At 45.0% G+C, this 25,416-nt stretch overlaps 1 protein-coding gene across 1 annotated transcript in view; it reads right to left on the reverse strand.

Moving 5' to 3' along the window:
* LOC122220224 (prolyl endopeptidase) overlaps window positions 1-22,106 on the reverse strand; it is a 119,864-nt gene extending 97,758 nt beyond the window's left edge. Inside the window, exons 1-2 of the mRNA XM_042939460.1 lie at window positions 22,033-22,106; window positions 16,316-16,390 (exon numbers count right to left, since the gene is read on the reverse strand). Coding sequence (XP_042795394.1) covers window positions 16,316-16,390; window positions 22,033-22,077 — 120 coding nt within the window. The 5' untranslated portion in view covers window positions 22,078-22,106. The remainder of the gene's footprint in view (window positions 1-16,315; window positions 16,391-22,032) is intronic.
* Between the last annotated feature and the right edge of the window lie 3,310 nt (window positions 22,107-25,416).

Below are 25,416 nucleotides of genomic sequence, written 5' to 3' on the forward strand. Positions count from 1 at the left end.
TAAGAGCAGACGCCCAGGGGGAGAAAGGAAGCCAGGCCTCCTATGATTTTCCCCCCGCCTGTGTTAGGTGGGGCTGGACAGGCACGTCAGGGTCCTGGAGCATCGGAAAGGACTTAAGAAAAACCTCATGTGCATCAGCACTGATCTTGGCCTTGTGGATGGAGAGGTGACAAGTCCAGGACAAGCTCCCTGCCTTCGTGGCGCTAACACTGTACTGGGGGAGACAAAACACAAGCCAGAGGGTTACAGAGAATGGTTAGTCCGAAGGCCACACGCAGGGTAATCATGAGCATCTGCAACCTGTGCTGGTCCTGAACTGTATGCCACCTGCCAGGGATGAGGCCAGGACAGAGCCTGAGAGGGAGTGCTGTGAGCAATGTGACATCGCTGTGACACCTCTGCTATGTTTTACAAAAATATCAATCCATACCGGTTTGGAAATTTAAAAACCAGTCCTGCACCACAGAGCCTGGGAAGCACTGGGAAGGAGGAGGGAGGGTGGCCAGGGAGGCCCATCTGAGGCGGTTCTGAATTAAGGTAGGCTAGGCGACAGGGAGCAGCCATGCAAAGACGGGAGAAGTGCTCCAGGCCAAGGAATGGCAAGTGTGGGACCCTGGGAGATGGGGAGCTCCCAGGTGTGAAGGAGAGCAGGGAGGGCAGTGAGGCTGGGAATGAGTGACAGGGAGCGAAGACCCCGGTGGGAGCTGATCGTGCGGCACCTCATCACGCGGCACCTGGTGGCAGTTAGGAAGTTTGAATCTTTATTCTAGGGGCAAGCAAGCTATGACTGGGAAAGGAGGTAGTTACAAAATCTGGCTTATCTTTTGAAACATCTACCCTTGCTTTGGATGAAGAATAAACTAGGGAAGCAAAATTGGAAGTCAGAAAGGTGGGCCAGTGGTCCAGGGAGAGCTGAGGCCAAGTGAAATGGCTGGTCTCCAGAAGAAGCGGGAACGACCACTGTGACAGGGTGCAGAGAAAAATGGGCACCGTGTACACTCGTGTGTGGATTCGATGGCTATTTCCCAGAAGGGCCTCATCAGACTGCTCTAGCTCCTCGGGGCTCCCACCCTGGGATCCCAGTGTGCTGAGGCTCTTGGCTGGCCCCTCTTCTTCCACTGAAGGGGCCTCTGAGGAGGGCACTGTGCGGGCTCTGTGTCCCTCACCCTTCTGGTTTGTGTTTGTCTGAGGCTGATCGAGGCCCTATTCAGGCTCTAGTAGGACCAAGGTGGGCCCAAGACACACAGGTGTTCAGTTCCTTTGCTTTGGAAAGGTGGAACCGTCTTCTTCAACTGCTCCTCTATCTTGCATCACTTCTTTTAGACGTCTCGTGGTACAGACACAACTGCGGCAACCAAATCCATCTCACACTGAAGCAGACACTTTGGCTTTTCTCGTTTCAAATGTTCATAAGACTGTTATGCCAGGCATAATGCTACTAAATAATGATACAATTCTAGGACTATTACGACCAATTTTGTCACCCCACCCATCCACCGATGATAGTCAACCAATTACTCTAAATAGAGCAGTTTTTAAAGACTATGTCCTTCCAAATCAAAGACCTACACGTAAAACCAAACAGGTCAAGTCTCAAATTCTTTATAACTTGGGCAAATCCTTCTCATGCTCAAGACAGCAAATGTTCTATAAAGGGGCTTTGTGAAATTTAGGGTTCTACAGACTGTCAATATGATTTCTGGTATTTTAATCAGGAAACACCTTCTTGGTCACTTACGGATTTAACAGTTTGGCTTCTTGGTCTAGAAATTAGAACAAACTGGGGGAAAGGGAGAAAAGGGGCAAGAAGAGAAGAACAAAACTGGAGGACATCCATGATGATAAAGGAGCAGGGTGAGGAGAATTAGAATTCTCTTCGTTCCTCAAGAAGCTTCGGCGTCCACAGTCGATTACAGAGTGTTGTCCAAGTGACTGGAATCTGAAAGCCCATTAATGACACCTGCAGCTGAGCCTCTGAAGACGATCAACAGTTTGGATTTTATAGCAATGAATGGATGTGAACGCACTGAATAGCTGCCCGGGACTAAGAAACTTGGCTTATACCTCCCACTTCCCTTGAAGATTAGAAAGCTCCACAGCAAGGCAATGTTTCAGTTATGCACACGGAGTAAATTCTAGAGATGTGCTGCATGGCACTGCGCCTGTAGTTAACAATACTGTACTGTGCACACAAAACTCTGGTAGGAGCTCATCTTTTTTTTTTTTTTTTTAAGTTGATTTATTTTTGACAGAGAGAGAGAGACAGAGACAGAGCATGAGTGGAGGAGGGGTAGAAAGAGGGGGAGACACAGATTCTGAAGCAGGCTCTAGGCTCTGATCTGTCAGCACAGAGCCTGACACAGGGCTCAAAATCACAGACCATGAGACCATGACCTGAGCCAAAGTCAGATGCTCAACCGACTGAGCCACCCAGGCGCCCCTGGTAGGAGCTCATCTTAAAGTCTCACCACCATGAAAGAAAAGGAAAGAAGAGCTACCTGGCAAAGGGTCACTCAGGTTGGGAGCTGGAGATTCCTTTACCCTGTCTTCAGAAAGAATTTCTTCAAGTTGTCCTCACATGCACTGTATTTTAATCCACAAAATACCTCACATCCTTTAATAAGCATAACTCATACATATATGAGTAAAAATGAAGCATACAGTTACTCACTAACTAGCTGTATATATATAAAACACCACAATTAACATAAGATTAAACAGATGAATCAGGGATAAAGGGAAATGCTACAAGAGAATAAAGGAGAAATTATTTCCAGGATGAGGCAGGGGTGAGAGAGAGTGGGGCAGGCAGGTGTCAAGATGACCAAGAGGGAGTCTTAGGTAGGACATTAACTTGCACACGGCTATCAACCTCCACTCTTCCCAAATAAACAACAAAAACTAGGAATGGTGCTGTCCATCACCATCATTTGAGGAGTTTCTGCTGCAAATTATACACACAGACATATGCATGCGTGTATATGACCTGGTTAAAGCAACTTTCAGGGCCTTCTGAAGAAAACAGGTTGGTGTCAGAGGAAGGTCTGGCAGAACAACACGGTCCCAGCCACGAGGAGGCTGAGTGCTTCCTGGAGGCCAGAGGGAGATGCATATGTGGGTCCCCTCTCACTGCTGGGAGTATGGCAGAATTCAGATATGACTCTCCAAGTGCAGGGACACCCTTATAAAAAAGAAGGTAAGGGGCAGCAAAGCTCATCCATGAGGCTCCAGGACTCAGGGCCCGGAGATTTGGACAGTCACACAGCAAACTGAAGGCAGGTCATGCCAAACAGAAAATTAAACGCAGCTGCTTCAGGAAACAGGTCTAGAAATTGAGACTATAAAGGAATGGAAATAATATATTTTATAAAACTAATATGAGAAATATATACAAAGAGAGAGAAATGAGTATCCCATATTTTCCAGTACTCACTGAACATTTTTAAATAATTAGCAGTACCTCAGACAACAAAGGAAATCTTAAATTCCAAGAGAAAAAAGGGGATTCAGGTCACAGTAAAAGCACAATGCTACTTTCTTTTCCCGGCCCCACAAACCCATTACTTACTTATTCCCCAGGAGGAGAAAGAGTGAATTCAAGTGGTAAGAGCCCCAACTCCATGGGGCTTGTCTTTTAACATTAAAACCCCAGAGTGGGTGCACCTATTCTCTCTGGGACCGTCCGCCCTCAGGCAAGGAAGGCTCACACTGAGCTTCCAGCTGCATGTGATTAACAGTACAGGTGGGGCCTTCCAGAATCCCAGCCAGGTCTCTTTTCCACCTCCTATGCCCATCCCATATGGGCAAATCAGTTTGACCTTACAGTCAAGTCTTGTTCTCAAATGTAGTCACTACTAGGAAGTCCATTCAAAGCTGAAACTTGAACTCCATTTGGCTTGGTCCTTTGGGGCACATGCTACTAACCAGAAACCCGGCAAGGACAGACAGTAGTTCAAATCTAAACCTAATTAAAAACCTGATCATGAAGAAGTTAAATGCATACACATCCTCTCTTAAATAACTATTTTTTTTCAATAAGAGAATCCAAACAGCAACAATAATATTTAGAAAACAAGAAAAATAAGACTATTAAAGAGTTAAAATTCATGAGATGTGGCAAAACATTTGAAGGTGATTATCTGTATCTTGGTACCCTTGAGAAGTCCTACTGATAGAGTGGGGGAACAGTGTGTGACTTCTATTGGCCATTTGAGCACCCCAACCCTCGAACCAGGGACTGATCCAGGGCCAGGAAGAACACCCATACAGGATGAGGCTTGCACTGGGTCCAAGGGCTTGTTCTGTGACTTATGCACACAGTGCTGGTGTCTGGGTGTGCCTTGTCCTGAAGGACAGCAATCACACTGTGACGGTTGAGGTATGTCTGGCACAGGTGAGGTGCTCTGCATTCGAATAAACAAGCTGGGTCTGGAAAGTGACAGTTATGCTTTCAGGAAGTTTGTGTTTTACCCTCTCTCTCCATCAGATTTTACTGTTTTTGAGTACCAGTAGATTGCACCATCTGTCATATGACGTTACTGCTACCTCTGTCTGTATTCTAACTATGCTAACTCCTTTCTACATTCTTTATATAAGAAAACCCTATCGGATCGCCTGGGTGGTTCAGCTGCTTAAGCGTCCGACCTCGGCTCAGGTCATGATCTCATGGTTTGTGGGTTCAAGCCCTGTGTCAGGCTCTGTACTGACAGCTCAGAGCCTAGAGCCTGCTTCAGATTCTGTGTCTCCCTCTCTCTCTGCCCCTCCTTCACTCATGCTCTGTCTCTCTCTGTCTCTCAAAAATAAATAAATGTAAAAAAAAACAAAAAAGTGAAAAAAACAAAAAAAAACCCTATCCATTTCTGTAAGCAGTCTTTCCATCCATTCTTCTCTATAGGCAAGTCAATAAAGGAGTCATGAACCCAGGCAAAGCAACCAGAATCCTTTTTCAGTGACAGGGATGCATACTGGCAGACAGAAGTTATCTTATCTTCTGGGATTTGGGACCATGAGGACTGAATAAAACTGAAAGAGACAAGGCCCATCTTTTCCTACCACATGGAAGAGGCTACTGGAAAACAAAACAATCAGAGAAAAGCAGATGACCTGAGAGACAAAGAAAAACAGGTTTCCAGAAATATCATGTGCACTCCTGGATCAGGCTGTGTCTAAAGGCTCTTACACCCTGGTCGCCAATTACAGCTACTTTGCTCCTTTTTTCACATGAGCTGGAATGACTTGGGTTTCAAGTACCACTAATCCGGCATCCAAACAGCTCTTCCAGGAGTCCCGCCATCTGCTGAGCAAGGTGAGGCTGGTAGAACATGAGCAGCCTAGGAAGAGGAGGAAATGACCCAAAGTTTGTCCAAGTCCTGGTGGGCGGAGCTGAAAAAGGTGTATCTACACGAATGGTGTCTTATCAGTACATGAGAAAGTGAAATGAAACTAAACATTCAAATCAAAGTTTTAAAGTAACAAAAGAACATGAGAAGAAATTAATTAGAAAATTAAAAGAGTATAACTTCTAAGTCCTCGAATGGCTTCTTTTAAAAAAAAAATTTAAAAAGGGAAAAAAAAACCTCAACCAAAGCTCTGGCTAAGCTAATCAAGGAAAGGGGAGAAATGTTGCAGAAACTCAATATTAGAAATGATGAAGAAATATAGCCACGGACAGGGAGAGTAGAGTTGGGGACGTAAGAGATATTACACTAACCCCATGCTGGTACATTTTAGAATCTCAATGATGTGGGCAATGTTCTAGGAAATACAAAGGATAAAAATCGATCCAAAAAGAAAGAAAGATCTGAACAGGGCAATAACCATGAAAGAAAGTGGAGGAAAAGAGCCTAAGAATTAATTGCAACAAAAGAATTTGTCCCACAAATTATCAAGCAGATAATTTCCATGCTATTTAAAGTGCTCTACAATAAATGCAGTGGCAAACATTTATCAAGCACTTACTTGTGTCCACCATTTTGCTGCATGGTTCAAAATTATCACTTAATTTTCACCACAACCATACAGAGTAGTTTGCTCCAAATTATAAATCAGAAAACTGAAGTTTGGAGTGGTTAAAAAATATGACCAACATCACATCTGATGAAATTGTGGTGTAAAGATTCAAACCTGCCTTTCTACCTCCGACGCTGCTCATTAAATGATCCTACCCACTGCCTTCCCATGAACATGCAGGTTCCAAGATCTCTAAGGGTTCCCATTAGTTGTTGGGGGGAACAGGGTAAAAAGAAAATCCTAGAAGGGAGACAAATTAGGAAGCTACTGAATGTCTAGCACAACGGCAATGCATGCCTGAACCAGAGCAGTGTCAGTAGGAATTTTAAAAAAAAAAAAAAAAGAAAGAAAGAAAGAAAGAAAGAAAGAAAGAAAGAAAGAAAAAGGAGAAAGGCATGAGATTTTATAGAGGCAGAACTGGAATTCCTAAAAATCACGTGTATGATTAAACAGACAGCTGACAGAAATGGTCAGTGCCGTAAAATACTACGTAGGAGAGTCCCTCAAGTCTTTATTCTAACACTTGCCTTGATATCGCCCAATGAAAACGTCAGAACCACAAACACTGTCCCTCCGATTTATAAAGATGCTATAAACAAGTGAGGCATCGACTAGGACTTTGACTCCTTGAAAGTGGTGTTACTATCAAAGGTGTTAGCATCTTTCTCTAACCATGTCTAAGCATTCTCTAGGGCAGTTTTCCCAAGCTTTCTGGACCTTAAGAATTATCTGGGAGACAGAGATTTCTACTGAAATCAGATGCTCCAGAATTACAGTTTGGAGACCTATATTTTACTAAGTGCCCAACGAAGGTGGTTTTTATGACTAAGTGCTTTGTTCCCTGGAAATGGCAGCATGGGGTGGTGAGTGGATTTTAGACAGCTAAGTTTGGGGGCAGTGGGGAAGAGAGGCCAGGAGAAGTCAGTTATCTCAGTTCTTCAGTTGTTAGCTCTTTACCAATGGTTTTCCCAAACATATCCGAGACCAGCATTTCTCATAGGAACACCATGATGATTAAAAACCAAAGTCAAATAACTGCCCACAGGCAAGATGCCACTATCAAATGTATTCAAGCACGTTAAGCATTTTGTCAGTGGTCTGGGGTCTGCTTTTCTAAAATGAGACTCAGGATGTGTCTGAGCCTCTTTTCAGCACAGAACTCTAGCAGCTCAAAGGTTAAGTGGCTTGCACACCCCCAATCGCTGGTTCTCCTGTGCTAACACGTAAATTCCATGCCAGCAGGGGCCACATCTGTCTGGCTTTTGACAGTGTCTGTTCCTCCTCCGAGTTTGATCTAATGCTTGCCACAGTGGACACACAGGTAAGCTTGGATAGGAGAGGAAAGACAGGGAACAGGGAAGGGAACGAACACATACGGAGAAGGGAGAGAGGATGAAGCCAGCAGACCTGTGGCATTTCGGGTAGCCGGCATCCATTCTCCCTTTCCAGTGTCCTCCCTTCTTAGCAGACAGTAATTCCAGGTAGCTTCCTGATGGTACAAAAGCCAAAGAGGGTCCCTGGGGCTTCTACCAAATTTCCCATAACCACAGTTCAGCCAAGGAGTGAGCACACATTTGGAGTTTGGCCAATCAAAACTCCCTCTCCTGGGAGAGTCACTAAACAAGGGACAGGCAGTTGAAAAAGTGAAGATCATTTATGCCATTAGCAGTGCTGGGTGAAAATTGGAATTTCTGCACTAGAACTATCTGGTTCCTGTCTGTGCCAAGCCTAGCCCTTCAGTCTACCCCAGGAGCTGGGCTCATCCTTGCCATAAATTCCCTATTTGCTAAAGCTGGCCAGAATCCATTTCTGCTGCTTGCATCAAAACCCTGGGTACACAGGTGCCTGGGTGGCTCAGTCGGTTAAGTGTCCGACTCTTGATTTCGGCTCAGGTCATGATCTCACAGTTCGTGGGTTCGAGCCCCACATAGGGCTCTACACTGACAGTATGGAGCCTGCTTGGGATTCTGTTTTTCTCTTTCTCTCTCTCTCTGCCCCTCCCTAGCTCATGTGCATGCCCTCTCTCAAAATAAATAAACAAACCCTGGTTATAGAAGGCATGAGAGAAGAGAAAAAAAGCCAGCAGCACTTAGAAAAGAAGATGGTCCAGTACCAGCAACTTCCTCATACTTTTGATGATTATCCCATCCATACATCAAAAGGAAGTTGTTTCCCTAATTACATATTTCCACTGTGGATTTATAAGAAGTGTATTTACAAACTACAATAAGGAAAAACATTTCCAAAGGAGGTGATGAGTGAGATATTTAGGAACCTGAGATAATATGTGGTAACATATTTACCTAAAGCGCCTCCTGTTTCCAATCAAGGAGGACCGCACAGTAGTAATTCCCAATCCAGGTCCTACATGGAACAGTAATGAACGGGTGGACGAGTGTTTCACAGGCCAGCTTTGCCAAGGGCGTTCACAAGGCCCCAGTTAAAAGAGGTACTACCAGATAGTTTGAAGGTAATCTCTGCCCTAGTTTAATCATCATGCTTTAGAACACGGGAACCTCACTTAGAAGTCACAGTCCCATGGAAAAATACCAACGCACAGAGCGTGAGCCTCTTTATCTTAAACACCTAGGATTCGAAAGGAAAATCCTTCTTAGATTTCTGGATGAAAATAGAAGAGTCTTTGAAGTTGGACATTCTGACTACGCGGCTGGAGCACCAGCGTCTGAAGGTCTATATCCCGCTACGGTTACGCAGCAGTGCCCCAAGCTACACCATCTTTGTGCAGACCTCTGCCGGGTACGGAAAATGAATTCTTCCGTGCATTTTCTGAGGTGAAGGTCAGTAAAACCTTGGAAGTGATTTCAATAATACTCATTTTATAGGCGAATAAAATGAATCCAGGCTAGGTAGCCTGCCATGGTCATAGAACAAGAAAATGGAAGGACAAGAGCTCTGATTTGTGTGTTCTGTCTTCCAGTCCCATTTGGCAAATATTCTCTGCCTCCACACTGCTTCCCAACAGAAGTAATATGAGGAGTGCCTGCAAGCGCACAGGATGAAGAACTATCCACGAAAAGGATATTCAGTGTGTCCTAAAGTCTTCAAAGAACATCATAAACCCAAGCCAATTAATTTCCAGTGAACTTCATCTGCTGTCTTTTGGCTCAGAGACTAGCCCTTCAAGCACTGGAAGTCCTGGAAGCCACCTTCAACTCTGCTGGCTCTGCAGCCTGACAGCGCGGTGGCCTGCTGTAGAAATGCAACTGGACAAATGAACTCTGCTCACCCAGCTCCAAGCTACTTCTTCTACAGGTTGGCTCTGGTTCCATGCTAGGGAAAGCCCAGTGTCCAGGGAGATCTGGGCCAGACTGGTACCGGAACAGAGCAGAAACTCCTCACACTACATATGTTTAGGGTTAACCTTTAACAATGAAAACAAAAGCTAGCAAACAAACAAGAAAACAGACCTCACAATAGGCAGGAAGGATGCCTGAAAGCAGGTGCTGACCTCCGTAAACTTTGTTCTCCACTGACCTCTGTGACATGAAAATACCTACACTGAAACCCTAGGCTGCTTCAATATCCTAGAGATGATCAGAAGTCATTTAAGATTTAAATCTTCCCTGCCAGAGAAGGAAACAGTGTAAGTACAGGGGAAGGGAAAGGTAACATGTCCAGGTTTCTTACTCTGAAAGACTGAAGGACCCCTGCTCTCCTCCCTACGTTTCTCAGCCTCTTATCAGCAGGTGTAATGAGCTATCTCCAACTATTCAGCCCAATGGGAGAATGGGAAGGGAGAGCAAATAATGTCCTAGAGAAGACCTATGTTGTGTATTCCTTTGATCTTCTCTGACACAGATGGCAATTTTATTTTATCAGAAGGAATAAACATAAACTAAAACAACTGTTTTGTTTTGTTGTTGCTGGTTCTCACTAACATTCTTCTCTCGTGAGATCCACCAAGGAAACAGAGCTGTTTGCTGTGGCTCTCATTTTGCCTAGGGCCACTCTCAGGGAGAAAACAAAACTAGTCCTTAGGTATATGCAGATCATATTCTACACTTAGCTACTGCTGTACCAAAGTCCCAGGACAGAGTTTCTGTGAAAGGCAGATTTGACAATTAGTTACAATTAAGAGGGCTATCCCTTGAAAGGTATAAATCCCTCCATTCTCTGTATCTCCCCTTCAGTAACTCAGTAACAACTTCTGGCATATGCAACTAAGAAGTTGGAGCCACAAAACGTGGAGTAAGACGGAGAGCCTCCTGAAGAGCCTACAAGGACACTGCTTCCGTCTAGACCTTGGGGCTGCAAAACCAAGCCCAATGATGTAGCGAGAGGAATTTATCACACTATCAGGAAGGGGAGCAAACAGGGTGGAATGACTGCACCGCAGTGAGCGGAGAGGCCAAGACAAATACTCGTTTAGTAGTGTCACAGTGACCTCAAAGTGAGACTGCCATCTCAGCTGTGAGAGCAATGGAAGCAGAGTCTGGGGACTTGGGAGTCAACGCAGAGCCAAATGGCAGAGCAGTCTGCTGGACAGGACAGATGCAAGTCTCCACCACTCCCCCGAGGGTTGGGAAGTTTCTGGATTTGAGGAGGTTGGTCTATGTTGATGGGCAATATTACCGGGTATGGTGACAAAGGAAGAGGGTCAGCTATGTCACGGGGCATGTGGAGTGACTCCTGGACAGAGGAAGAGAGGGAGATGGCACATGATAAAATCTGAAATAACAACTGACCAGGGCACCCCTGAAGGGCCAGGACACCAACGAAGAGGAAGAAAGAGGTTGAGAAAAGCTACACAGAGGGTGGGGCTTGGGGTTTGTTTCTTGTTTCTAGGAGGGAAATCTAGAAAGTTAAAGATGAGGATGTCAATCACATGCACGTTAACGTCAGTGGATGGAAGACAGGGGAGCAGAGCCTCGTTATTAGATTGAAGGCTCAAGTTGACCTCAGCGTCAAAAACGGGCCTGCAGGAAGACTGCTCCAAAGTGCCTCCTACGATCTGCAAAGGACACGGTGGAAATGCCTGTTGAAAGGAGAGTAGGAGCTAACTGCCTGTTGGGCCTGCCTATTTAGTCTCCAAATCATTTTTAATGACTGCAAACCTCCCTCTCTAGCTCTTCATGCTGAAAACTTCCAAGGTCACCCGGGTGTTCCACTTACACCAGTGAGATTTCACTATGGTTCAGATGCTTCAAGAGTCACACTTAGCTCTCTAAAGTGCTTTTAACCCAGAACTTTCCCTTTATCTGATTTTTGTTGTTTAGTTTCTATCCCTATATAGATTCTCCTACAATCATTTTACAAAGGTCGTTTTTAATGTTGTAACCATTTGGAGCACTGCAATTTTTATCCTCGCACTTAATATTCTACCACAAGCACTTTTTCATGTTAGCATGCAATCTTTATAGCCCAACATTTTAACAGATGCACCTATTACTTCATTGAACAGATTCAACATATTCTACTTAAACACTACATTATTGTTGGAAAATTTTCACTGTTAGAAATAATGCCCTGGGGCGCCCGGATGGCTCAGTTGGTTAAGCATGCGACTCTTGGTTTCGGCTGAGCTCATGATCTCACATTTCATGGGTTTGAGCCCCACATCAAGTTCTGTGCTGACAATGCAGAGCCTACTTGGGATTCTCTCTCTCTCTGTCCCCCTTTCTCTCTGCCCTTCCCCTGCTTGTTCCCCCCCTCAAAAATAAATATACTTAAAATTTTTTAATTAAAAAAAAAGATATAACACTCCAAACTGAGCCTTTGAGAAATCTCTGTATTTTCAAAGTGGCATTATTACTTTCCCAGTAGGCACGAAATCTCTTTCTCATTCCCAAGTGTTTGCTTTTTGTTGCTCTCAGATGGGTTAATTTCTCATTACTGATGGTACATATAAGAGCTGACAGTTTTGTATTTCTTTTGCACATACTATTTTATACATAATCACTTTATGGAATCATTAATTCTGGTAAGTTTTCATTTGTTTCCCTTAGGCTTCCTAGATACATGATCATATAATCTACAATTCATGATTTTTACTTTCTTCTCTCCAAATTTTGGTTCATGTTTTATTGTACTGATCAAAGCTTTGTGAACATATAAGAATTGTAGTAACAGAGACATTTAGCCTAGTATTTAAGGTACTGTTTTGAATGAGATGTCACCTTGATAAAGCACTGTAATTCCAACTGTACTTTTAGATTTTAATTTTTTAAAGTTTACTTATTTATTTTGAGAGAGTGAGCGAGCAAGAACAGGGGAGGCACAAAGAGACAGGAGAGGGAGAGAATCCCAAGCAGACTCCGCGTGTTGTCAGTGCGGAGCCTAATGTGGGGCTCAAACCCACAAACCATGAGATCATAACCTGAGCTGAAACCAAGAGCCAGACGCTTAACTGACTAAGCCACTCAGGCACCCCTTTAATTTCTTTTTAATATTAATTAGGATAATTATATAGCTTTATTTAATCTATTTCTATATTAAACTCTTCTTTAATTCCTGTGATAAATTCAACTTTCTTTTAAATCTACTAACATTCATTTATATTCTTTATACTCACAAGAAAGGTTGGTCTTTACATCTTCATTGTCCCACACAGGAACCACTAGCCACATGTGGCTATTGAGCCCCTGAAGTGTGGCTGCTGTGAACTGATACATGCTAGGGGTGTAAAATAGTCACTATATTTCAAAAACTTAGTTGCAAAAAAGAGGAACATATTTTAATAGTATTTTATATTGATTACCTGTTGAGATATTAATATTTTGAAAATACTAATTAAATATAGTACTATAAAATAATTCCATTTGTTTCTTTGTACTTCTTAAAATGTGGGTACTTGAAAAGTTTGAGTTATACATGTAGCTGGTAGTATCTACTGGGTAGGACTGGTCTGTACAAAGTATCTCAAGTTTCCATATCAAGGTTGGATTTGCTTCAGAGAGTCAAGTGAGTTGTTGTATAGGATCTTTTACAATCTGGAGCATTTCCTATAAAATAGGATTATATGGGCCTTGACAGCTTTAAGGGATTCATCTAGATTCAACAACCTCCTACTTTTAAGTTACAAGTCTGCTCTGATATTCTTTTATAAGGGATAAAGCCTTAAATGCCAGTCACTGTCAGGAATGGATAACCCATATTACACACTAGATTAAATCAAAGACCTCCTGATAGCATTTCAGAATTTAGTATAAAAGAGCTACAAATGTTCTTCACTTCCTGACTGGCTTTTCTTTGTTTTGGAGGCTATGTGAAGATATTCCTCTTTACATCAAGGTGTGACTAATACACCTTTGTGTACATGTGTCTAACCATGAGCAGGAAATATACGCGCTGCTCTTCTCCTTAGAAAAACACATTAGAAAAAAATAACTCCTCAGAAACCAGATGATATTACTAGCCTTGGTCATTAACGAACCTGTCTGGAAACGAGGGAGATGGGTGTGTGGGAAGACTGCAGGGAGGAGGCAAAGGTTCAAAGCCACTCTGACACCCGAGGGAAGCTGTCCACACAGGCCAGTGTGGGCACAGCAGCCACAGCCCATGGTCCCCGCGGGAGGATGGCCAAGTCCCACGGCAAGCAGTGACATGAATATATTCCCCCCAAAGCTACCCAGAGTCTTTTCCCTTTTATTAGTTTTTAACATAAAGTTGATAACCACCTAGCTACCTCCACACTTATTAGCTGAATGACCTTGGGCGTGTTAATTAATTACTCAGTAACTCCATTTCTTCATCTGTAAAATGGGGAAAATAAAAAGCTCTGCTTTAGGCTTTGAGAATTAAATGATAGGGGATGCAAAGCTACCGATGAAGTGCCTGGCACACAGTAAGCACCCAATAAATGTATACCATAAAAATAATAGCGTATACTCATTAGCTTCTAGCAAATGTGAACTGTAAGATCACTAGCGAAGTTTTTCATCTACTAATAAGTGGCTTGTCAACCACAGGACCAGCCAGTATCAATTAAGGAACAGCAAAGCATGTGTTCATTAACACGTAAGCAAAAACTGGGTCACTCTGACACTGCTGAATCCCTCAATCACCATCAAAGCCTGAAGAAATTCAGGTTGTAGCCAATACCTCAAAGTAATCATCACAGAGACAGTCTTTGGGGCAGTTTTCCAAGAGATGCACGCAGGAAGTTCACTCCTTTCCTGGTGCTTCCCATCCATTACAGGTTACGTAGCTGCCTGTGACTCTCCATTCCCAGGCTCCATCCCTGTCTCGGCTCAGGCCAATGCCAAGTGATCAAGGTCATTCCTGGCAGGGTCGAGGTGAGGAGGCAGCCCCACATCTGCTCCCTGAGCCTCCTAGCCTTCCCTGCAGAGTTAGAGCCCCACCCACTCTCAAAGATCCCCATCTATTTCTCATCATGGATTCTCTATCCATCCACCTTTGTAACTAATGTTTCATGAAAGAGAACTGAAAACCCGAATACCAGTAATTCTCACCCATGAGACCTTTGTCTTTCTTGAGGAGTCGGGAAAGGGAGATAAGAAGGACTATAGGTATAAGCAAAAACCATTAGAAAAATCTCAAAATGGTGGTGTGCTTACTTCAAGGACAAAGGTAGGGAAGAGGTTATAAGGGTTTCTACAGTGAGCCAAAAAGGACACACCTGCTGGAAGGAAGAGGAAAGGGTGGAAGAAAGGAAAGCAGGCAAGCTGGTGCATGGGAACGAAGGAAGAAGAAAGAGACGACATGAAATTTACTCCAGGACCACCTCTTCTGCCTCTACTTTTTCCTCTTGCACAGACTACCATGCCTGGCTAAGCCCTTTGCCCCATTCCTTTCCTCGTCAAGCTCTTTCCCAAGGATTTAAAAGTGGTGGAATCTGTTACCCCACAGACCGACCAGGCAGGAATGGAAGGTGGGAATGGGCAAGGGGAGAATCCCAAGCCCACTAGCCAGACCCACATCGGGAGGGAATGCTTTCCTGGCAAATCTGAACTGCCTTGGAAACCTGAGTTGACTTCTCCAGAGAACACCGGTATTTATGGTGGCAGGGGACCACAAGACATAGGAGGAGCTAAGACATAGGCTTATTGGCGGCAGGTCTGGAAAACCACCCAGAGTGCATTTAGCGTTGCCTTTTTAAAAAATGGAAATGTACTCTGGGATTCTAAAGAAGTTCAAATAAATTTCCGGAATAGTGAGCATATTAGAAATAGCATACATATTCCCATGCACTAAGTGATATGTAAATATAGTTATAAAGTAAGAGTCAAGGAACTTGACATGGATTGGAGAAACATGATCCCTTCACCCAAGCAAACTTGATTAACAAACTTACAGTATATGTAAGGATGAATCCTACATGACAAGATCTGGGCACTCCAAGGACAGAACATCTGTGGGACATAGCACTCAGGGGTACTTTCATTAATGGAATGAGACTTCAGCTCAAAATACTATGTGTTTCTCCAAAAGAACAGTAAAGATTTACATTGTTAGGCAGAGCAGAAAATTCTCCCTTCACCCCATTACTTCTATAAAATATAAGAATGTTCTTACATTTACAATTTGGTTCATTTTGTTTTTGTTGCATTAAAATCAGTAAGTGATCCAAGACCAGCACTCAGTTTTCAAGACCTGGTATTTGTTCAACATACAGTTGACACTTGAACAACATAGGTTTGAACTGTGTGGGTCCACTTGCACGTGGACTGTTTACAGTATAGGACTACAAATGTATTTTCTCTTCCTGACGATTTTAATACCCTTTTCTTTTCTCTATCTTAATTTACTGAAACAATACAACACATACTACTTTTAAAAAATGTGTGTGGACTGTTTCTGTTATTGGTAATGCTTCCAGTCACTATTAGTAGTTAAGTTTTTGGAGAGTCAAAAGTTGTAGTTGGATTTTCAGCGGGGGGCGGGGGAGGGGGTGGGGGGCTTTGACCCCACCCCCACCCCTCCTCCCACACTGTTTAAGGCCCAACTTTATAAGATTTTTTTTCCTTTGGAAAAAATATTTTAGGCAACGTTTCATTCACATAATTTTTCTCTAAGTTTTCATTTTTACTTGGTAAAATCAGTTTTTTTCTTTCTCATATTTTCCTTTCAAATTCTTGCTTTCATCAGTGTTACCATAAACCATAAACATTATTGCAAACATTTTCTTTTCTCTGGGACAAAAAATGCTTTCATCTTTTTTCCCATGGATCATTTGACAAAAAGTGGTAGCACCAACAGGTATATTCACCATCCCACGGCAGAAAACACAGGAAGATGCCAGAAAGGAAAAGCCATAGCTACTGAAGTCTAGGGTTTGGGGCAAGGTACTAAGACCACCTTATCTTTAATTATAAGCCCCAATTACCTTTGTCTGTTCGCTGTCTGGATCTTCAAGCCAAGCATAAGGGTCGTAAATTTTATGTCCATGATAATCCTGTACCTGCAAAAGACAAAATGTGGTTTTGGACAATTAGAATCTAACCCCCAATTACATTAGTATTTTCTGAATGTAACAGAGGAAAAATAGGATAAGGACAGGCAAAATACTCCAATTGGCTCACTGGCAATGTGTCTGCCCAAATTACCACATGAACCAAAGCTGGCAGGTTCTCAAAGGTGTCAAGCCACCCATCATGAAAAGAATGTTTTAGCTGGAGAAGGAAGAAAGATGAAAGGTCAGAATAGGGAACTGCTCTGTCTGTACAACACAAAACAAAGGCCTGCCGCTGTGCTAAAGAAACTTGAAAATGTGTGGTCAGTGGCAAAGCACAGAATCGCACAATGCACCAGGGATGCAAGAAGGGCATGTTTGTGAAGGAACCACCACGCACGTGCTGATTTGCTTCTTTTCTGTTCTTGCTGAGCTTACTAATGATGAGAAAATCTCCCTGCTATATATAACATGATTGGTTTTTGTCTTTAAGTCTAAACTGCCAAAAAGCAGGTTACCAACGTGTGGTAGAATGATTCCAGTTGATAGCAGCTTTAAAAAAGCTGACGTAAGTGCAATGAAAGAACATTTCTAAAACTGCAGCCTTTCTTCCCTTTTGTGTATTGTTACAAAATGCTTACAAAAAGAGGCACAGAGGCATCACCCATTCAGACTACCCTGGTATTTGAAGAAAGACAACTGCTTAGTGCAGGAGGGCCCGGCAGAGGGGAAGGCTTCAAGGAGCTCCCGCGGGCGGCTGAGCATCAGAGACACCTTCGAGCTCCTGAAAAGCCCAAATTCCTGGGCCTGGCCTTGGAAACTGACCCACACACTACAAGAGCAGTCGGGAGTCACCGCTCCCCAGGTGATTATGCCTAAAGAAAATTTCCAAAGGTAAAAATCATCACAAAATCTCTCCATTTCATACTATCCTGATTAATCTCACTGAAAGCATAGGGACATCTTTCCAGTAAATCTCTTCTGAGCAACTCCAACATTCCTGTTACAGTTTCTCATAGGATTTTGGGAACAAGAATACCAGGATCTCAGATGAATTTTTAATCTGTCTCCTTGCTTTGTCGATTACATCGAAAGGTAAGGGCTATTCCCTAATAGAGGCAAATAATCTCCCAGAAAAGGAAAATCTGTTGTTTCCCCAGCTGGTCAAAGTTCCAGTGTAGCTGCTGGCCAGTTTAAGAAGGACCTCTTGGTGCCTAAAACCCCAGGCTTTCTGCAAAGGGCCTTCATCTCTCCTTATCTGGTACCAGATGAGAGAACACCTGGAGAAATGCACACCTGGAAGAATGGTCAGTTAAGGCGGAACACTCAGAAACTGTTCTCATTAAACAACTGACAAATACAGGTGACATAAAACCAGACTAGAATCTCTCCTGACAAATCCTCATAAAATTACCAATTTTGAACCCTTAAGAAAACGCTCTCTAAATATTAGCTGATTGTGGGACGCCTGGGTGGCTCAGTCGGTTAAGCGTCTGACTTCGGCTCAGGTCATGATCTTGCTTGGTTTGTGGGTTCGAGCCCTGCGTCAGGCTCTGTGCTGACAGCTCAGAGCCTGGAGCCTGCTTTGGATTCTGTGTCTCCCACTCTCTCTGCCCCTCCCCTGCTCACAGTCTCTCTTTTGCTCTCTCAAAAATAAATAAATGTTAAAAAAAAAAAAAAAGTTAGGGGCGCCTGGGTGGCTCAGTCGGTTGAGCATCTGATTTCGGCTCAGGTCATGATCTTGCTCGGTCTGTGGGTTTGAGCCCCAGGTTGGGCTCTGTGCTGACAGCTCAGAGCCTGGAGCCTCCTTCAGATTCTGTGTCTCCTCCTCTCTCTGCCCCTCCCATGCTCATGCTCTGCCTCTCTCTGTCTCTCAATAATAAACAAACGTTAAAAAAAATTTTTTAAAATGTTAGCTGACTGTTACCACTCAATGAAAATTTTGTATCTTTTCTTATCCGCAAGTCTTTCACATTTTACACACATTGAAGTGGTTTTAAATATGCTTAAAACAACCTTCTTTTCCTCTGACAATAAGAAATCAGAAAAATTTAGAGTTGTAAAGGATCTTCCAATCCAACATTTTTAGGAGCAACAGCAGGCTCAAGATGGCAACGTGCCCAGGGCCATACCGAGTTCAGAACCAGAGCCGGGACTAAAAGCACACTGCCAACAGCTTTTCCCCAAATATTCCTCAGAGGTGACACACCAGACACTTTAAAAATGTTCCTCGATCATGATGTTCCTAAAACTCAGACGTATCCATTAACTTGTCATAAGAAAGCAGAAAAGATTCACAGGAAATCATGTTAGTTTTGCCTAATACTAGATCCAAAGCAACGAACATTCGCTCATTATCCACACTATGGTGCCCAGTGTTGTAAAGCAACCTTGTGAGAGGGTGGATGATATTCCTATTTTTCAGATTATGGAATGCAATTCAGAGAGGTTAGCAGGAGAGAGTGAAGGCTGCAGATTTAAGGCTCACTTGGAGATCACTGTGAACTAAACACTGTACCATAGACTTCAGCCATGGTACCTCACTGTGAAGCTATTACCAACTCATTTTCCAGGTGAGGAAACTAAAGCTGGAGAGAGCTAAAGCAACTGTCAAAAGTCAGGTGGCTAATAAACAGTAGAACCCGTGACCCTCTTTGAGCTAACCCCAAAGCCTGTGGGGCTTGCTACTGAACTACAACGGGTGTAAACTGGCAGGCCCACACCTGGACCCTAACTCAGAACCCAGTGGTGCCTCCCGAACGGTGTGTACGGTCAGGAAACCGCTCCATCTTCCCAGAACCAGCATTACCATCTGAAGCCAATTAAGGGCAGGTGTTCAGCAGGCATTTTTAAACAGGACAGGAAACTGATTCTCTCCAGGGCAATCCCACAGGCAATCCCAGGAGCCTCGTGCCACCACCCTACTCCCCTGCCCCCCCTACTTTTTCTTCTACAAGACCGTACCCTACAGATGGGGTGGTCTCGTAGCCATTTCCCCTGAACTCAAGTTGGGCAGTACGTGGTTCTCCTTATGATTTAAGTTTGCCAGCCATTCCTCATCTCCTCAAAAGACTTTAAAAATACAGCCCTGATAAGGCACTGTTAGCATTCAATATTTTACTTGTACCATTCAAATAGCTCACCTGCTGACTTCAGGATAAACCGCAGAGTCCTACACAAAGTAGACAGAGCCCATCAAACCTGGCCCCATTTTTTTTTTCTTTCCACCCCCCGACCCAAGCTTATCCACCCATGGATGGTCACAACAGCCCTACTGCCATCCTGCAAACAGTGCAAGTCCACAAATGTCCAGCCCTACATGACTATGATTTATTTTGGTCACACAGCCAGGAATGTCCTTTCTACCTTATCCAACTGGCCAACTTCCAGGCTCAATTCGCATATGATCTCTTCCCCCTGATGGAAATTAATCCCATTCTCCTCTGTGTTCTCCACTCACCCTACACACTCTTCTAACCCCTACAGCAGGCCTGAATTTCCTGACAGCACATGCTGCCAGTACAGACAATGGCATTGCATTGGAAGCATCATGGTTTCCAAGTTTTTGCTCATTAGGGCGGAAATTCACCAAAGACGGTTGTATGCTCCAACCCCACAGGTCAACAGAAGACTGCCTGGTATTCGGCTGAAAATGTTCAAGTGACAGAGAGAGAGCTACAGCAATCTCTAACACCTGCTGGAGAGAGACAAACCCAACCTAGAAAAGAAGGCGACAATTTCAGCCGATGCCTAAATCTAGCCTAAGGTTTTAGTAATCAGGACCCTGTCACAGTAAAAAGATACTTACTCCATGTAGGCTATTGGGGCTGGGATACGTACACCGTGGGATCCACAGAGTAGGGTCCAAGCCAGACCTGAGCTATATTCCCTTGGCCATGAGGCTTAGGGCTTTCGTGAGTTCTTCGATGAGAAGAAACTGTAGAATATCAAAATCTGTGGAACCTTTTGAGTTAATTGTTCGTAATCTTTTGGACGTCTTCATAAAATCCTCACTTAACCCTTTCAAGAATGGCAGGATTTTGATAACCCAAATAGGGAAAAACTAAGCAAGACGCAATCCCAACTAAAAACACAACTAAAATGACACTTATCAAGTCACACAACCGATAGTTCTTTCTACTTTGAATCTATCCTGAAAACTCAAAGATCCTTAAGAACCGAACTGACATAGTCACAGGTCTTCTGATTACTGAAGTCTGGCACACTGCAGGGCCAGACTGTCATGGGAATAAATGAATGATGATAGTCTTACTGCAAAAGTCAGTCCTAAGCCCTGTGGTTGGCCAAGCCAGTACTAACATTTCATATATGAGAAAGAAGGCCCATAACAGGTAAGCGATCTGCCCAAAGGCATCCAGCTAGTGAGTGACAAAACCAGCACTAGCACTCAGGTCTTCTTACTTGGTCTTACTTACTGCCCTCTTTTCCATTCCAGCAGGATCACTTTACTCCCATACACAAAGGAAACAACCCTTTGAAACACAGGAATACAGCTTCTTGGGCTGTTAAAGTAAATTTAATAAGCAAGCAGTTGAATAGACTGAGAAAACATGGTTACCAGATGGCCACTGGTCAAAGAAACCATGAATGCATCAGTGCCACTTGGAAGTCTTAATTTAAAACAATATGTCCTTTACTTTAAAGCCTCAGTACCTTTTAACCCAAAGTGAAATGTGCTTTGAAGTACAGACGTTCTGGCATAAATCAGGTCAGAGGAATCAGAAAAACAACACAACCACCACCACAGATCTATATATACAAAAATTTTTTATTCTGATTCTATTTTAAGTAATCTGAGATATTTGGCTATTCCTCAGAGAATCAAGCCCACATTTGGATTCATTCCAGTTCTTAAGATGCCAAATTGATTTTTACACAAAAAGAGTGTTTGCCCAGATTTCCACCCACTAGATCTCAACAGTTACCCTGAGCTAATCCACAGCTTATGTAAATGATGGCTAACCCCTCCACTAAGCCAAACAAACTCATTCTGAAAAAGGCCATCCATCCCCTCTCCCTTCTAAAGCCCTCCTCTCACCCGCATCAACTCCTTCTCTTGTTTAGGAAAACTTGGATCAGCACTGCAACACTACGGGGTCACCGCTCCACCCTCCCCATTCCACGGTCTTGTGTCTGCAACCCCCGCACCACACGCCCGGTACCCGGCCCGGGGCACGTTTTAATACCGAATGAATGAACTTCAAGGATTTTAAATTTGGAAGTTTAAAAAGTTTGCCTTTGTTTTTGAATTTTACATCATCTACAGACATACACACTTTCTCCTACCACCATATTTAAGCAAGAGCCTCCTCCAGTCAAAAAACAGTGACACGTTCTGTCTTCCCTATCCCGTCAAACGCCCATTCCTACCTGGGTGTCTGCCCTTGACCCCATTGATTTTTAGGAGGCGGCCAAGCGGCGACTGGCCTCGGGCTCTGCCGCCTCTAGGCGGCCAGTGACGGCCACCATGGCCCCCGCGGCTCGGGAGGAGCCCGGCGCCCCCGGCCCGTATCTCGCAAACAAAGGCCGAGGGGGAGGGGAAGGACGCAGGGGGCGAGGGGCTGCGGGGAGAGGGGCCGCGGGCGGCGGCACACGCGGCGCCCGCGGCGGGCGAGGGCTGCGGTACTCACAGCGGTCTCGTCGCGATACACGTCGGGGTACTGGAAGGACAGCATGGCCAGGGACGGGCGTGGGGCGGCGTGGGGGCGCGGACTGCGGGCGCGAGCCGGCCGGGCTGGCCGCGGGGCGAGGCTGGGGCGCGGGCAGGGGCCGAGCGGGCGGCGGCGGCTGCGGCGGGCGGCTCTCGGCCAGGACTCTCACGACCCGACCGGCGGCAAGCGGCGAGGACGTGCTGGAAGCAGGAAGCAACTGTCGGCGAGGCCGGGAGCCCCTCCCCGGCGGGCGGGCCCAGCGGCGGCTGCGGCGGCAAGAGGGAGCGGGCGGCGCCGTGCGTGCGCCGGGCCGGGCGCACAGCTCCCTCTGCAGGAGCGCCGGCCGCGCCCGCGCCGCCCGGGCACACGGGCCACCCCGCCGAGGCCGCGTCGCAGCCACGCCGGCCCGCCCGCCCCGGGCTACCCGGCCCGGCACCCGCCGGAGACGGACCCGCGCGGGCCGGGGACACCCGCGCGGGGTACACGTCCGGTCTCGCCGGCCGGGGCCACCACGCCTCCGCCCTCCTCTTCCCGAAGTCCCTCGCTGTCAGTTTAGCCATTGCCGAGCTTGAGAGCGAACAGGCGGGTTTGCTTATTAATCGATTCCCCCATCTTCCTGTTCCCGGGCGTGGTGGGGAGGCAGAGAGAGACCTTGGCTCTCTCCAGCCTTAAGAGCAGTGGGCTTGAGGTGGCCTAATTTTTACTGGCTGCGACTCTGGACTTGGAAGGGAAGGGATAATGGATCATGATAACCATGAAGGAACCACATCTCCCTTCACTCCAAGTCTCCGGTGGGCACTGGGTGGTGGGGCATCCAGATTTTAGAGGTGCGTTGGGGTGTTGGTAGGACAATGGGTAAGCCCTTATCTGAGATTTACCAATGAAGAGAGGACCCAAGTGGGAGCATCGGGGTCTCTTGTTCATCCTGCCAGTTCCTTAATTCTGTTCTTGCCAATGTGTTTGTTTATTGAGTACCTACTGTTGTCCCTGTGGGGGAAACAGTAGTTGACAAGGTGCTTGACCTCAAAGTCATGACATTGTAATAGTTCTAATTCTTTATCCTTAGGTTAGTGATAGGTGTTCTGGTCTTGCTTTCTGGACCATCAGGAAGAAGCTTTATAGCCCCAAATCTTCACAGCTGTGGTGTGTGTTCCATGTGTTATGTACTCCTGGCTTCTTAAAAGTCATGGGAGGATGGCATGGGTATGACCAGAAAGCCCTTCCAGTCCTGAATTCCACATGGATACAGTAATGGTTGTAAACTCATGTGTTCTGTTTCTTTTGTATTATCACCCCAGTTCCGTGGCTCACACATCATAGTTCAATTTCTCTTCATGGCAGGGTAATTGATAAACATGTCTTGCATTGGTTTCCCAAACCCCCTCCTTGGGCAACCTGAGAATCTTCAGTTTTGGGAAAGCTCACAGTTGGGGCCAAACTCAGTGCAAACAGACACAGACAATAGTGCTCTGCAGTCCAGCATTCCTGATCCCAGTTACCACCCCCTGCCTTGCCTGCCTGTCACCTGGCCTAGGGACTGCCAGGCATTTCCCAATGCTTCTGCCACTTGTGTGTGTGTGGGGGGGGGGGGGGAGTGGGGGGAGGATTTTAAGAGCAGCCCAGGAGCACATGACCCGGCAGATCCCCTAATAACAACGACAGCAATAATAGTTAATGCTTACTCAGTGCTTCTTATATGCCAGGAAATTATCTTATTTAAACCTTATAAGATAACTAATATTATCCCAATCTTAAGTTTTATTTATTTTTTTGTTTTGAGAGAGACGGAAACAGCGTGAGTGGGAAAGGGGCAGAGAGAGAGAGAGAGAGTGAGAGAGAGAATCCTAAGCAGGCTCCGCACTACCCACACAGAGCCCGATGTGGGCCTTGAACTCACAAAACCACAAGATCATGACCTGAGACAAAACCAAGAGTCAGACACTCAACTGACTGAGTCACCCAGGTGCCCAGTTTTATAGTTGGGGAAAACAGGGGCTGACTTTTGCCCAGAACTTCACAAATATTTATTTAAAAAAAAAAAAATAGAGCCAGGATTCAAACCAAGATCTCTCTGATGCCAACACTCAGTCTTAATCACTCTTTTTTAAAAAAATGTTTATTTATTTATTTTTGAGAGAGTGAGAGAGAGCCCAAGTGGGGAGGGGCAGAGAGAGACGGAGACAGAGAATCCCAAGCAGGCATCTTCACTGTCAGCAAAGAGCGTGACCCACGGCTCACTCTGTCCCACAAGTTGTAAGATCATGACCTGAGCCGAAATCAAGAGTTGGATGCTTAACCCACTGAGACACCCAGGTGCCCTTTAATTACTCTTCTTCATGAATAAATAGGAGTACTCCATGGTCTACAAGGATACCCATAAATAGGTGAAATTTTCCCAGCGCTTAATTTTAGCAGGCAAGATAGAAATTATGAGAATTGTGGTGCCCAGAGGACAAATCAAACCTCAGGTGTTATCCTCCGTTCATCTCTAGGCAGTTATTCTAGTGCCCAGCTCCTCCAGGTCCTGAAAGGCAAAGGTCTGTATGTGGCACAGACAGTGCAATGTGCTGCCAGCAATAGATTGTCTGCAACTGTAGCGAGCGAAGTGGAGATGAAGACCCATTCCCCTCTTTGTGGCCAGATTGCTTGTACACTACCTACCTTTGCCACCTATTAGATACGAGTTGTCTGCTTTAATCCTCCCTTAAAAAGCCCATTTTACAGATGAGGAAAAGGAATCTCAGCAGCTTTAAAGGAATTTGTCTGAAGTCCTCACACAGCTAAGACAGCCAAGGTTCAAATTCGTCAGTTGACTGCAAAGCCCATGCTCTACCTTGCCCACAGAAAATGAAGAGAAGGGAAATATTTGAACCATTGCAGAAATGGAAATTCTACCTCCAGAATAAACACCAGAGTGCTCTTTGACTTCTAACATCGCACACTATTTCCAGGAGAATTCTAAATTAACTCTGTAAAAACTCTTGCTCTAACCTACAACCCATCCCCTGGGGGCAAAGGGATAGCAGAGACATAGAAGGACCTCCAGGGAAGCCTGCAGCCTGTCCTCTATTGCCTGATCTCCAACTTTGTACCCCACTCTGTTAACCAGAGTCACCATAGTAAGGAGGCAGGTTAGCGATATTTACTACCGCTTGCCTGTCTCAAACCCACTCCAAGTACTTGTCACAGCATCCCTCCCAACCACACATAGTACCCTCCAAGAGAGGATTTCTGGTAATTAGCCAAGGGGGTAAGTGTTGGCTGAAATCCATCTTACTCTCTACTTGCCACACTGTGCACAGGGGCACTGGCTGCCTTCAGCTGGAAAAAGGGGTGCCCATATTCTCACAAAGGTCCACTGAC

Source organism: Panthera leo, chromosome B2 (genome assembly GCF_018350215.1).
Source record: "Panthera leo isolate Ple1 chromosome B2, P.leo_Ple1_pat1.1, whole genome shotgun sequence".
Classification (NCBI taxonomy): domain Eukaryota; kingdom Metazoa; phylum Chordata; class Mammalia; order Carnivora; family Felidae; genus Panthera; species Panthera leo.